The 15,418-nt window shown below is 40.4% G+C and overlaps 1 protein-coding gene across 2 annotated transcripts in view; it reads right to left on the bottom strand.

Moving 5' to 3' along the window:
• Positions 1-989: 989 nt before the first annotated feature.
• slc9a1a (solute carrier family 9 member A1a) overlaps positions 990-15,418 on the bottom strand; it is a 37,968-nt gene continuing 23,539 nt past the window's right edge. The window contains exons 6-13 of one of the 2 annotated variants that reach the window (XM_083918113.1): positions 15,152-15,241; positions 12,338-12,408; positions 11,742-11,918; positions 10,507-10,633; positions 9,955-10,056; positions 8,501-8,582; positions 8,160-8,216; positions 990-7,020 (exon numbers count right to left, since the gene is read on the bottom strand). In XM_083918113.1, the coding sequence (XP_083774239.1) occupies positions 6,719-7,020; positions 8,160-8,216; positions 8,501-8,582; positions 9,955-10,056; positions 10,507-10,633; positions 11,742-11,918; positions 12,338-12,408; positions 15,152-15,241 (1,008 nt within the window). In that variant the 3' untranslated portion in view covers positions 990-6,718. The remainder of the gene's footprint in view (positions 7,021-8,159; positions 8,217-8,500; positions 8,583-9,954; positions 10,057-10,506; positions 10,634-11,741; positions 11,919-12,337; positions 12,409-15,151; positions 15,242-15,418) is intronic. The other variant, XM_083918114.1, reaches the window with a different exon arrangement.

Below are 15,418 nucleotides of genomic sequence, written 5' to 3'. Positions count from 1 at the left end.
TTCTGCAGACCTCCCCAGACGTCACTGATTTAATCAACCACAATTCATCGCAACACGGACGTGATGTTTGTAGCTTTTCCAATTAAAACACTAAAAGAACTCAGTATGAATGTGTAACACAATTGCTGTCTTGAAATGTTAATGGCATCATGTAGGCCAGAGATTATAATGAGTCACATCATGGTGCAGAAATATGTAGAACAGGCTATAGAGGTCATCAAGATGCATATCATTATTGCAGCCTGCCTTAAGAAATATAGATATGGCTGAATAACAAAAGGCAAGTTCTGCAGCAATCACTGTGCGCATGATTGTAGTTGTTGTAGCTAGCAGTAAAACAGACCTGAGCCCCGTCCATCAGCATCGTGGGCAGTCTCTAGTCCCCGCAGACTCGACGTCATGAACACATCACAGTACGTACGACTGAAAACCGTAAGGGTGGACATTTGCATTCAGCCTGTTAGAGAACGGAGAACACAACAATCCAATAAAGCATAAAATAAAGTGTCTTTGCAGAGAGTAGCTCATGTTCACAGTTATTGACTGAACTTTCCTTGGCCATGGAAATAACATTTCATTATTTTAAAGTTTATTTAAAAATATGTTTTAGTAAATGAGTATTTCCATGTTATGCTGCTTAATTTCCACTTCCAACCTGCTACATTTATCTGACTGCTTTAAAAACCTAAAAGCAGATGATATATGATACACCTCTTAGTTACTTTGCAGAGTTAGATTTTACATACAGAACATCATTAACAAATACATTACAGAGCTTAAACATAAATGCATCAACAATAATGATACAATAACATAACATACAGTAGGAATCCCGAGTGGTTTTGATGTTTCAGTATATATATACTTCTGTACTCTGGCCTTTCATTTTGAATACAGACTTGAGCATGAGTAAAGTTGTATTAACAGACGTCTTTCCAGAATCACGAGACACAGACACAGCATTGCTATAAAGTAAAACTTTAATTTGGTATATGGTTTCTGACGTAGTTTCATTTCTGGTTGTTAGTTTCACTGCTCATTAAAGGAATGGAATGCTGAAAGCTAAAGATTAATCCACAAGAAAGTACACGCTTCTTATCTTTCAGATTGATTTGTACATTATTATAATAAATTTAGAATACATGTTTTTCTTTTTATATATATATATTTTTTCCCATTTATGTGTATATAAAATAAAAAAAAACTCTTAATTATTGCAAAATTGAAATTCAAACATGAAGATGAAGAAAACAATGAATAAAAGGGAAATATAATCCGTTTTCATCAACTCAGCCTGGCTTTCACCAGGATCTAAAACCCCAAACACACCCGGTAATAAGGCCCTTCATGAAGTACATTCCTTGTCCCTTATGATGTGTCACCTGATAACCATGCACAATGTGTACACTACATTAAAGCCACTTATTGCTCTCTTTAACATAGGCGTTTTGAGATAAAGGTACAGCTTCGTTAAAGTGCTCGGTGTGGTGTAAAACGGTGGAGAGTAATGAGGTAAACGAGCGTGGAAAACAGTCTTTGGGTGGTGGAGTAATGACACCGCAGGGTCATTATGTTGAGGCTGCGCGTGTGTGTGTGTGTGTGTGTGTGTGTGTGTGTGCGTCATACAGTGATTACTGCCTCCATAATTGGAGAGTCAAATGTTCATCCACAATGCAACCGTTCACTGTGGCCGGTCAGATCTTATAGTACTTACGGGAACGGACCAGTGTTTTTGCACAATTTAGCCCATGTAGTACAAATCATGTAACCACCAGTTTTTCAGAGCATACTGTAGTAGTGTCTAGGCTTCTGTGTCTGTGTTTTAGTCTGACATTTGTTTTATCGTTGCACTTTTAAAGGATAGGTTTACATTTTTATCTCACAACAATATGGACAGGCCCACGAGTGCATTGAAACAGTTTTCGCTGGCTCTCGTTTCTCCTGTTCATACCAAACTGCAAACTCCACGGCTGAAAGTTCCTTGAATGGCCACTTAAGGCTGGCCTCAAAAGCGAGTCAATCCCCATAGACCCCCCATGTTAAAATGCCCAACTTTACAGCAGAGATAAATACGAATACAGCCAGGTAAAAAAACTAAAACCTTTTGGTCTCTATAGCTAATTTCAGGGTAAGTTTTTTTATACAACTCACCAAGGGTTTAAAGTTCTGCATAATTAAGGGCTGGCCGCTTTGAGTGACAGTATGTGCCATCACAGGTGGCGAGCTTTGACTGTTCGCTTCATTCGGCCGGCCTCAGCTCGACCCACGCTCCACCTCTTTGCTCATTTATGAATTAGTTAGCAGGCGTCAGGCACCGCCGAGATGGCCGTCAACAGTAAGCTTCACAGCGGCAGTAGCTCAGTCCATAGGTGACTTGGCTGGGAACCGGCGGGTCGCCGGTTTGAGTCCCTGTGTGGACAATGAATGGAGCATGGACTGGTGACTGGAAAGGTGCCAGTTCATCGCCTGGGCACTGCTGAGCATCTGCTCAGGGCGCTGGTCACTTGCAGCCCCCCTCGCTCTGACATCTCTCCATTAATTGCATGTATATAGGTCCTGTCTGTGCGTCTGTGTCTATAATAATAGAGTGAAAAAATCAAGTTTCCCCGTTGCGGGACTAATAAAAGAATTCTATAGTTTTGTTTTTTCCTCTCAGGAAAAGTATACGTCCCTATTATGCACAGTCTATGGTTCATACCTGTCCTTCCAAGATCCCTTCTAAAACCAATTTCAATGTAATTGGTGTAAGACAGTTTCATACATAACTATATTCCAGTGATCCACAGATGATAATGAGTTTTCCTCAGTCTAAGTTAAAAAAATAAAGTGTGTATCCTCCAAAGGGATGCTAACACAAAGGGTGGATTTCATACTACAAAGACTGGAGGACACCCACTTGGTTTGTCTAACTCATTATCTCGTATTAGCTCCAGGCTAAACGTAAGAATGCCTGTTCACACAGAATGAACATCTACTCACAGCCAGTACGGACAGGAGAGACAGGCAGCGACCAAAAACGGTTTCAATGCACATACCAGCTTTTAAATATTGTTTAAAGAAAATGTGAAACCTTTCCTTTAAATTGGTTTGACTGAATCTGCAGTATGACAGACCTAATAGCCAACTCTGAAGTTTAAAGTTTTTTACAAGGGTTGTTGTGCTCTGGTGAATGAACTGAAACTAATGGCTGCCTGGAAACTGGGGGGAAACAACACAAATATGGAAAACATGTTTGGCTTTAGGGTTAAGAATCTTGTCTGCATGTGTAGCTGATTGTAAATGATGCCTTAGCTTCACTTTCCCCAGTGATACATCTGAGTTTAGGAGAATAAAGCTTATAATATGTACTCAGAGCTTAAGCAACTCCACAGTTTAAAGTTTGGCCGACAGATGCCAGTTAAACATGAGATGGAAAAAACACAGTGAAGCTTAAAAACGTCTGTAAAACACACAGAGTGATGTAACGCACATGTATCCCATTAATATGCATGTGTCCCGATAAAGCAAAGGTCATAGCCCAGTAAATCAGAAAAAAAGTCATTGTACAATTCAACAGTTGAAGAATAAAAACACATGATTAAGCAAACACATGCAAAGAAAAAACGTAAAGATGAAGCGGATGCCGGTGAGACAACAGTGTTGTTGTCGTTCAGTCCAACACATTCGATGAAAACCGCCACCTAAAACAATTCAGCGCCGTAGGGAAACATCCAGTGTGGACATTCAAAACTGACATCAGCAAGAATTCATTTGAAGACACAAACGATTTGAATGTAAAGGTTTGTTTTGTGCATCGAGCAAAACAAAGGCAGACATGACGTGTATATGACATTACAATATATGAATACAATGAAACAGGTTCTTCTGGAGGCTGTATGGCTTCAGATTAAGGTTTCCTGCACCAAACATTTCCCTTGAAGGTGTGGGAATACTTTCCCATAAAAGGTGCTTTTGGTTTAAAACAAAAAAAAGGAGAAGTATGAAAGTAGCGTTTCTTTCTTTGAGAAATAAAAAGTCTTTGGGATAATATGAAGTGAGCATGATATATCTTGTTTTTGATTAAAATTGGAGGTTTTGTGGTTCCTTATATTCGATCTTATCCCGAAAATTAATCAGCATCATGCATGATCCCTCTAAGAGATACCCTACTTTGCATTTACGCAGTTGCATGTATTCACAAGTGGGTATATGTTTAGAAGTTCATCACTTGCTGCATCCTATCAGTCTCCACAGAGCAGTTAAGGGTTAAATGAGCAACAAACTGCCAAATCAAAGAGCATCTGGGAAGAAGATGTTGAAATATTCCCAGCAGCACAGTGTTAAGCAACCATTCACAGATGGAGGGCTTCTGTAGCTGCGGTTTAGAGCCTTGTAAAAGCAACACTGCGTGTAAATATCACTGTCCTTTAAGCGACGATAAGCGGGAGGAGTGGAAGCTGGGAAAAAGTGCTGCGTGTCATTTGGCTCGTCACTACTGGGTTTTAAACAACCCCTCTCACTTTAACCCCGTCCCTGTTGACATTTTCAGCAAAGTTCTCCACTGCGACACTCCGTCACACGCTGACATTTCCGACAGTAAATTTAATTTGGTCGAGAGGGAAATGAGATGCTTTAAGGTTTGAGCCTCCCGTCTCTCAGCTGCAATTATCCTTTTAGAAATTGGGGAAGCAGGAAAAGTGTCAGGGGCAGAGAAAAGGACCAAACGTGCCCGGCAACGGAGCAAGTATGCATGGATTTACATGAGTTCATTTGTGCCCAGACATTATCTTCTTACCCTCACTATAGTAATCATAGCAAGCCATGTATAGATGCTTAAGAGAGAGGGGAAGAGTTAAGGAAAATAAACAAGCCTGTCGAGGTTCTTGTGCTTGTTCCCCTCAGCTGTAATGTGAGCCGTCCGGATGTAAGAGGATCAGGAAGGAGCCAGAAAACTGGAGCAGTGACTCACTCAGCCTACTGAAGTTTACTTTCCACGGCAAGTTCTTTGGATGGTCTGTATGAAGGAACTACAATCTCTCTGCAGTAAAGTAATAACAAGAAGACTTGTTTATAATCTGTTGTTGGTTGTGGCACACTAGAAACTACAAATCATCAGGTTACGTGATTTATGTCATATTCCAATTCACTGAGCGGCTGTGTAAAAAAATATGTGCAATGTATGTTACACACTGTACAAACAATACAGTACAGCAGATGAAGAGTTATGGAATCAACAAAACACTAGACTACGCTGTCGTGCCTGCAGAGAACTTTTTAGTCTAACAAATTGTTTTTGTGTATTTTAATGCCCGTGTTCGATTTTAGCAGATTTTTTCAGTGAACTGCGTCAATTGTTGCATGTTTACAAGATAACGAGACTTTAGTTTTAAACGGTATTAATAAATATAGGATATTATAATTAATTTACATATTTTTACACATCCATACTGCATAGAATTCTTTTTGCCGTGAGATGCCTACGGTCTATTTCAAGAGGGTTAAGAGGCGTGGATGGATTCCTGTACAAACTAACCTTCTGAAGAAAAACCTGAAGAATGCAAATGTGCAAGTAAAAGAACGTGAAGGTTGATTCATTTCTGATATATTAAAATCTGTGGACCTTCTACATGAGGAGAGTGAAGGTGACTGTTAGATGGGCACTTCTTCATTACATTATTACCAAGAGAAGCATCTACCCGACCTTACTCCAGTGAGTTATGAAAGCTGTTCTAAAATTCAGGTGAAACATAAAAATGTCTGCACAGAAACGTGACATGACAACATGTGACTTGGATGGGGAATCAAGCATGATCACTGACATCAAAACATCTGTGCTGCGTCACTGCCGGTCTCCCGAGCTTTCCCAAACACTCGTGTGTGTAGGTCCTATACAACAGTGAAATGAGTCCACACAATAACTCCCTCCACAGCCATAGGACAAGGCCGCAGGTCTGTAAGCACGACTCTAAAGAACTGTGGTTCTTTTACAAAGTGACTAAATACATCCAGCTTTTAAACCTACATCCCACAAACACTGGGACAAACTGATTGCAAACAGATGTTAGTGCCCCTCAAAAAAAAAATGAAAAGGTTTGACATAAAATAAGGCAAAATATTCAAAACTAGCTACTCTAAATGTTTGAATATCCAGCGATTTCAAGTGACAGAATGAAAGAACAGATACTGGATTAAAACCAGCCCCTTAAAGTCAAGTGCTGTTTGAAAAAGAAAACTGGTTTGAAGCAGTTTGCTTTGTTGATTACATGTAGGACTAGAAGCCCAGTGTGTCTCAAAGAAGACTTAAAGATGGGGAAAAAATGGAAAATCCTGAAAAGAAAACGTAAAAAAACGATAACTATGTAGTCATTAAAAAAGAAAAGCAGTCTGACACTAAAGTGAAAATGACACTAAAACAGTCCGAACCTTTGGTAATGCATAGTTCATTCCTGAATGTCTCAGACTATCAACCATAAACTCCACCATGCCTCAGATAGCAGCTGTTCCGATCCTGTCTAAGAAAATAAAGAGCAATGATAATAAACTAATGGCTCTTTTTCTTTTTCTTCTTCTCAGACAATCTCCTTTTGCTTTTTGTTTCTGGTTTCGTACAGCATTAGCAGTTTTGGCGTGTTTGGTTTCTGAACCAAAGACATTATTTAGTGCAGTGAAGCAGCCCTCTCTCCTCTAATTAAAGAAGGCGGGCATGCAGCCTGACCCCTTCCATATCCAGTCTGCCACGTCAAGGCAGGAAGGGTTCGTCCTCCTCCTCGTCTGCGCTGGGACCGGGGTCGCTCAGGCACCTTGTCAGCTTCTGCTGTTCCCTGCCCCCGTCCGCCTCTCCTGGCTTGTTAGGTCCACTTGGCCCAGACGGAGGCCTCATCATCAGGCCCTGGTCCTCTTCCTCCTTCTTCTGCTGCTGCTGTTGGCCAGCCCGTCTGAACTCATCCATCAGGTTGAGGGAATCTGGAGACTGAGGAGAGGCCAGGTCTACCTGGATGGTCGGCACGCTGTCTGACGACGGCTTCATGTAGGCTTGTGGGTCTAGAGGCAGGACAAGGGCGCAATATCAGGGAATTAGCTTTACCGAGGCTTCAAAAAGAGATTTCATATTATTCCGTCATTCCATCAGCGTGCTTGAACATACGATGAACAAGGGAAGTCAACAAAGCTACTAATGTACAATCACTGCACAGACTCAACAACAACGGGCTTCAAGACCTTTTCTAAATATTTCAAACATAGACTGTATATAAAGATAGATGATGCGTCCTCCCACTGTGTTGAAGTGAAGCCAAAATATTACAGAGGCGCCTTTTTGGAGCCAGAGTCTGCGGTGGAGCAGTAATATCGAGGTCCTGCCCATACACCCGCCAGAACAACACGAAGCAACTGGACTTGGTTATTTGTCTAGGAAGACCTTTTACCTCTCATCCAAGAGGCTTCATCAGTTCACGTACGCATCTGACCTTGTGAGAGGTTAAATACCTGGATCTCCACACCAGTTAGTTGGACCAGTCCCAGCCTGGTCAGATGCGTACATGAACTGTTGTAGTCCAGTTGCTTTTGACTGAAATTGCTTTTAGGAACTCGCTGAAACCAAACTTATCAGAAAAATGAACACCTGGACATCATCAGTGTGATAAGAGCTACTTAAAATGACAGAAGCTGTCATTGGTAAAAAAAATTAAAAAAACATTTGACTTACCTGTAATTGATTGTATAGACTATGCTGCATCAGCTAACATGCATAGGGCGGCATTTATGATTACGTTGCAACCAGCCACTAGGGGGCGATAGAGATGTTTTGGCTTCACTTTCAGGGAGCTGACAAGTCGTCCTATATTATATACAGTCTATGATTCACAACAACAAAAGTAACCCAAAGGAAGTCACAATGATTTATAATGCCACACATGCTGGAAATGATTCCGCTTTTAATTGAAACTTAAAGAACAAGCTGAAATTCCAACACACATCATGCTTGACTGTAAACAGCAAGGCTTCGTTTCTCAGCTTTAAAAAAAAAAAATCATCGAACTTGTCAATCATGTCATGAGATCCCCTCATTAGTGATGAATAATTGATGAATGTTAACAAGCAGCATAACTGACACATGCATGTTAGGATCGCTGTCGGGTTATCACAACTCAAAATGAATGTTCTCTACACTAGCGACATACCTGGAAGGACTTTCTCCCCTTTCTGCTGCTGAGCAGGTTTGAAATCAGTATCTTTGCCTAAAATGAAACCACACACTGGTTTACATGCCGACCGGCACATGCAAACATATTTCCATCAGTGGGGAAATATCTCTTGCTGCAGTTGTGAACAGTATCAGTGCTTACGACAGTGTTTATTGTTTTGTGAAAGCTGCCTTGTGTGAGCCCCACAAAATAAAAAGGTCTCATCCCTGTGGGTCCCATTAATGACACGGTGAAGTGTTTCATGAGGTACCTTTCGGCGTGATGGTGGTAACCATCCAGAGTTTGTGTTTGGCTATGGCTAAGATGGATGTGTTTACCTGAGGCCAGTCTGGCTCTACACATGGTCGGGGAGTCAGGGGGAGCAGCAGGCACCGTCAGGTAGTTATTCATGTCTTTTATCTGGGAAAACACAGGGAAATGGTTTGTTTATGGGGTGGTTTGGGCTTCTGCGTGTTATCAAAATGATAGTTATATAATGTAACTTCTGTAAAAATTCACTATCATTAACTTACAGAACCCATAAAAAAGAAAACGTTAAAAAAGAAAAACAAACAACCCAAAATTACACCATTTATCATAACCAGAAACTTTAAAGACATTTTTGTGGGATTATTAACTTTCCCCGTTGTCCGTGATTGCATCATCTATGCCTTAGAGTAGCAACATTTCATCAAAATCACTTCACTCTTCAAGTCTTATTGGAAATTTTGCCATTATTAAACCATTTGCAGTCACCATATCTTATAAGAAAGATTAAATATGGCGCTCCTCTATGCAACTTGAAGCCATGATTTACTCCACTGACACCAACAGTGACAAGAATCCAGTGAAATGTCGATACAAGAGTAAATGTCAATAATTCAGTACATATTGCATGTGAAGCCGTAACACTTGTTGGTGCTTTGTGCGTATATAGACTCCATTTTTTAATTTAACTTTTTGTAAATTATCAAAGAATTAAACTTTAATTCAGCATTATAACTGCTATACTGCATAATGCATTCTCCCTACTTATAACATGATTGTGTTTTTCCGTAGAAGTGTAGGTCTTGATATTGCAGTGACAAATGAGCCCGTATTGAGTAAAGTGTGTCAGAAGCAACGCCGGAAACTGCTCGTGGTTCAGAGGGTTAATGCACACAGGAAATACGCATTCTGCCACATTTAACGGTTTTGTAAGTATTAAAGCGAAACTAAATCATTTCAGCAATTCACCAGTGATAAATTAGAGATACCGTACATTTCATTCAATTACGTGTTGCTTTTCTTTTCACTGCGGAAATCCTCTTGAGTCTACAGCAGCTTCTGGCACATTCAATTTACCCAAAACAAGAGTCTATTTTCATTATATAATTACATGCTGATGAAATGGAAGTTTGTGCTAGGGCCGCTCAACTGTGCAAATAAATCAGCCACCATTTGTGTCGAGGAAATGAATTCAAGAGACTGAAGTTTGGACTCTAATTAAAACACCAATCATAGTTTTAGCTGAATCATTTAACTGCTGGTGGCCTGGTATGAAATGAGAAGAGCTGCACTTCATCTGTTGACTGTGTTTCTCCTGATGCTTTTCTTCCTGCAATAGAAATTCTACCCTGTTATAAACCAGCTTGCATAACAGTCTCTGTTGCAGTGCTTGGTATTACAAAATGTCTTCTTTAACGTCGACTAACAGCCTGTGTTTTGTGCAATCTTGCGGTTAACAGGTGTCAATGAAATTCCACAAAGCAGACAGCAGAGGTGTAGACCTCTGTGAGACTGATAGTCACACCTTCTTCTCCAGCTCAACCATCTTTTGCTTCTTGATGAGGAAGTCGCCGAAGCCATCCTCGTACGGATCGACCACCAGAGTATGTCTGTTGTAGGAGCGCAGCTGAGAGACAAAAGACATGTAGAGCAACTCAGTTTAAGAGGGCAATTTAATGATAAACAAATAACAATAATAATAATAATAAGTTACGTATAGGAAAAAAAGACCTTCAGAAGTAATGATAAACAAATACAGTATGTGTGTGTGTCATTTACTCAGGCAATGATGACCACTAGAGAACGATACTCCTAACCAGTGTAAATCAATGAGAAGTGATTTTGTGTGTCTCTGAAAATCAAAGTCAGTATTAGTTAATGTATGAGTGGAGCTCCTGATTTAATTCTAACTATGTCACAATCAATACACTGATGTCTAATATGGCAGATGTACCACTTTGTTTATCAGTGCAAATCAATATGACCAGTGATGTTCTCTGAACACCCGGTAAGACAATACATCTCTAACTGACACTTGACATGTATAATCATTGTATTGTTCTTATAGCGGTGTTACCCTCTGTCGTGTCCTCTGAAGGTTACTCCTGAGGATATTCCTGATCTCCTCCTCTCGGCCTTTAGGCAGATTGGACAGAGCTCTCTCTACAGGCTTGGGAGCAGGAGGCTTCTTGGGCTGGATGTTCCTGAGGAATATGCGGGAGAAAGTTAGTATCACGCCATTTTCAATGCTGTCCACAGACGAAGCCAAGTTATGGGAATATCCGGGAAGACGCTGACAGAGGAAACATCTCATGAGTCAGAGTTAAATGTTGTTGTTTTTTATCTTATTAAACAAAGACATTTTTTTATCCCATTTTGCACATGAACGTTTCAACAAAGGCAAACACCACCTTACACAAGAGTAAGAACTTTTTTGCACAATTGAGGAAGTTTTATCGAAATTTGACGTTTGCATACAGCTTTTAGAATGCAATACATGTTCATAAAGATACATGATTGGAAACTCAGTTAGTGTACGGTCATTTACAGCTCATGTAATTGAACAGCCAATGTACTAGCTAGAAAACAGCTCACAACTGTGACACATCAGTGCTTATCAAAGAACCAGAAACATTCCAGTCATCAGCCAGCAGCATTGTGGGTGATGTAAAACAACACTGGAAAATAAAACGCTGTGTTCCACTGACAGCTTTGACAGAAACTACTGTGGTTCAAGGGCTTTTTTTTTAACATGTTGGCCAGAATTTGACTATGCATTAAATGGATAGCATGGTAATACAAGGTTGTTTTGTTTTGAACATTTAAATTGGCTGCGATGTTGAACTAACAGATATTTATCACACACATCTGCAGCTCCCATTAATGTTTTGGTTCACTCTCACTGCTTTCCCATAGCGCTGTTAACGCCAGAAAAGTTAGAATAACTCACTGTACACTACCTGCTCACCTCAAACAGCTGACGGACATAGTTAGAGATGAGCTTCTGAGCACAGCGGAGCATTTAGCAGCTAAAGAGACATATTTCCCTCAGGAGTTGGTAGAGAAATCAGGGTTAAAAGAAAATATTGGACTTACATTTATTAGGTGACCAGAGACACGACTCAAAATGAATGTTTCTCCATAACGGCTTGATGTGTAAATAAATAACCATTTGCTTAAAGTTTAGCCAAATCAATTTGAGAAGGTGATGACAATGTTGTGTCCACAACTCAAGCCCTCGGGTGACCAAAACAACAACTTACTGCATGTTTAAAGGGTGCACGCACGCACGCAGTGAATGCTCGTACTTACTGCATGGAAACTGTGGAAGGAACAGCAGACGGCAGCTTGACTCCCCCTCCGCTCTCCACCAGCTCAATGGCCTGTTTGAACTCCATCTTGTGATAGAAGGCGATGAGCTGTGGCTCCTTGGAGCGTTCGCCCGCAATCAGGCACTTCTTCACATACTTCTTGTTGAAGCGGTTCAGTCTGGGAGGAGGAAATGAGTTACACAGGAAAACAGGGAAAAAGACAGTCATGCGAGTGAGAGCAGAACAGAGATGTGAGAGGTTTGACACATGTTGCACATTAGAAGAAAATAAAGCTAAGGGCGGGAATGACATCAATGATTCCACATTCATTGGCACAGTTAATGTGTATTCTCTCCAGACTTAAATAAATTAATCGATTATGGTCGAAAATTAACCAATGACAATTTTGGCGATTTACTACTAAAGAATAAAACTATGATTACATTTTCTCTCTGTGCTTGCCTTTCTTAATTTAGGCTGGGGTAACTTGTGATGAGCATTAGCATGTTTAGCCAACTATTTATCACTAATGAGAATAATGCAGCCCACACCGTCAGATGAGTAAAGTTTAATGGCAGATAAGTGTAAAATCCATACTTGTCCTTCCAGTGGTGGTGTCCATAGTGTCCACAAATGTCCTCAATTCCAGTCAGTAGGTGGTCGAGGAACTGGGGATAAAATGAGGCAGAAAATTATATTTAAAAGGGAGACAAACAAAAAAAAACACTGAATCAGGCTCTCAATCAGACTGTCCGCCTACTCTGTCGAGTATTTTGATTATTGTAAACAGACTTAGCAACTACAAAAGCTCATATGCCTTTGAACAAACCTATATCTTATATACACGACTGTCCAGGGCCTATGTTGCGTCTTAATTCATTAAATTAGAGCATTTTAATCAGAATCAGAAATACTTAATATAATAAACCCAGGGCGAAATTGTTTAATTAATGAATTAGTCAAAGACAGATGTTTTTATAGTTCTTATCCTTTTTTCCTGTTTGCATAGTGTACCACAAGGAGACAAAATATGGTTCAATTTGGTGAATAAACTCTAATTTATGATAAACTAATGTTTTTCACAGTGATAACAGGAACACTGTGGCACCACAGACGTTAGTCAGCTGTGTCTTGTACCGTTTTCTTCACCACAGTTACTGTTCCTCGTAGTAAAACCACCTTCCTAGGTAAGACTGACAACATCATTATCAACAACTGCAGGTGGTGAGCTTCAAAAAAGAAGTCATGGAAGAAAACCAGCTGCAGCCAGGTGACTGATCGGACAGTGTTCATTAGCAGTGGCAGACGACTGTTCAGAGAACCAGAGAAATGTATCGAAGCATTTGTTGTTCAGTCTGCATCCGGCCACAGGTCACCCTCGTGCTCTGACTAAGCCTGCAGATGACAGTCTGACGGGCTCTGTTGCTATGGGAACAAGTCATTAGACAGAGCCACAGAATTTACTTCTGCTTTGTCAGACTTATGTACAGGCTGCCTAACAGCACTGCGATGGTAGGAGTGAAAAAGTCATTTTATAAACAGTATGAAAAGTTTCTGCAGAAGATTAAGGGTGAGACAATACAGCAATGTGTTACCATACGTTCTCCTCTGGTTACACTGATACTTGGTCATAGAGGTTTTCTTATTTTACTACAACCATCTTGATCCTGGCACCTCCTTTCCCCAGTTTATTGTATGTCTGTCATTTGAATACTGCAGCTGTATGTGGTAAAAGGGCTCAGACAAGTCCTGGGTGGCATCACGATACATTTGTATCATGGTAGTTTTTAAGATTCTGGTGGTCACAGATTTTCTTTAGTTTTGCATGACTGGGCCTTATTTTAGGTTTATAGTGGCTTATTCTACTGTCATAGAATATAAAAACATGCGGTTAGGATGTGTAACTTTATTAATGTACTATTATTATTATTACAGATTACTCGCACATTGTTGTGTGCCTTGGTGTTTTGCCCTGTTAACGAGAGTTATTTGTGGGTTATTAATGGTTGTGTTAAAAGTTCTAACCGTTAGTAAGAAGGGTATGCAGGTACACTCAAAGTGCATTCAGACACAGCTGGCTTTTAACAATATTATATATCTTGCTGCCTATTTATGCACAAGTATAGCCGTACATGAAAAATACGAGAAATTAAAACCCGGTATAGCCTCAATTTTACACTTTTACAATCTTTTATTTCCACCCCTCTTTAAAAGTTATGGTTATCTTAAACAAATGATTACTGATTAATGATTAATGATTACAGTATGATTACTGCCAGTCTATGCAGAAATGATCATGAGCCGTACATGATAGTTTAGTTTTAGCCTATATTGTGATACCTTCGCTATTGTGAGCAGCATGTCTTGACATAATTTTATTGTGTACTGTCTTGTCATCCCCACCCTTAAATATCTAACCAGTTTAAAAAATAAAGAACTAAAAAAATGCACAGACCCCACACCTCCATTTAGTACTACGTTGTAGCCGAGCCAGCTCTGTTGACTCCAGTCACTGGTGCTTTACAGTGGAGGAGAAGCCATTATGACAGCCTGCTCCTCTAGCCTCAAGCACTGAATTACTGCAAAGCCCCAGACAGGAACTGTGTGTGTGTGTGCACGTGTGCGCGTGTGGGTGTGTGGGTGTGTGCGTGTGTGCGTGTGTGTTTGTGGGTGTGTGTGTGTGTGTGTGTGTGTGTGTGTGTGTGTGTGTGTGTGTGTGTGTGTTTGTTTGTGTGTGTATGTGTGTGTGTGCGTTCTTATCCGCGCTGTATTAATAGCTTTAAAACACTCTAACTGTAGAGCATGGTGGTCACTCACGGATGTGTTTGAGGACCAAAAACAGAGGATACAAGATGCTCTGTGTGTGTGTGTGTGTGTGTGTGTGTGTGTGTGTGTGTGTGTGTGTGTGTGTGTGTGTGTGTGTGTGAGTGAGTGAGAGACAATATTTAACTAGATAGTAAAACGTTATTTTCAGATCTTTGGATTGACATTCACTATGCTGAACCAGTACACTGTACAGTGCAGTGTATGAGATGCAGTAACACCACACAACCAGTAGGTGGAAGCAGTAATCAAGATTTAATGACCTAAATGACCTCAGAGGCTTGTGACTGGAAACGAACGCCACATTTATATAACTACAACTGCAAGGAATGCATCATATTTTAAATTATTTGTTGTGCATTTTCTCAATCCAGGGAATGTTATATAATAATATTTGGACTGGGAAAATAAGACAGGTAGTGAGAATACATTACTGTGGATTAACAAGGTGGCTCAGTGAAAGGCTGTTTCATCTGTGAGCCGCATACCGAAATGCTCTGGGTTATTAAAATATGCATAAAGCAGGAATCAAGAGATCATCAGATGTGATGATGAAGGCCGGTGATGGTTGTAGGGCTAGAGTCTTACCTGGGTGTGGATTTCCTCATTAATCGACCGCTTGGCCTCCTGTTTCTTCTTCACTGCCAGCAGTTCCACCAGGGGTTTGATGGTCATGCCCTGCAAGAAGGATGAGAGGAACAAAACGTTATTCATTATTCACCTCCTGACCTTAGCTAAAACGGAAACGAACTATACAGGATGCAAGAGTGAAATGAGAAGGATGCATGTGGAATTGCAAGTACTTTAAAGCTGGGATCTGTAATGATTTATAGTCTTTCTGTGTCAGATTAATGT

The sequence above is a fragment of the Echiichthys vipera genome (assembly GCF_963691815.1).
Source record: "Echiichthys vipera genome assembly, chromosome: 8".
Lineage (NCBI taxonomy): Eukaryota > Metazoa > Chordata > Actinopteri > Perciformes > Trachinidae > Echiichthys > Echiichthys vipera.
Note: the sequence above shows the minus strand (reverse complement) of the source record. Positions and strands in the feature narration are given on the sequence as shown.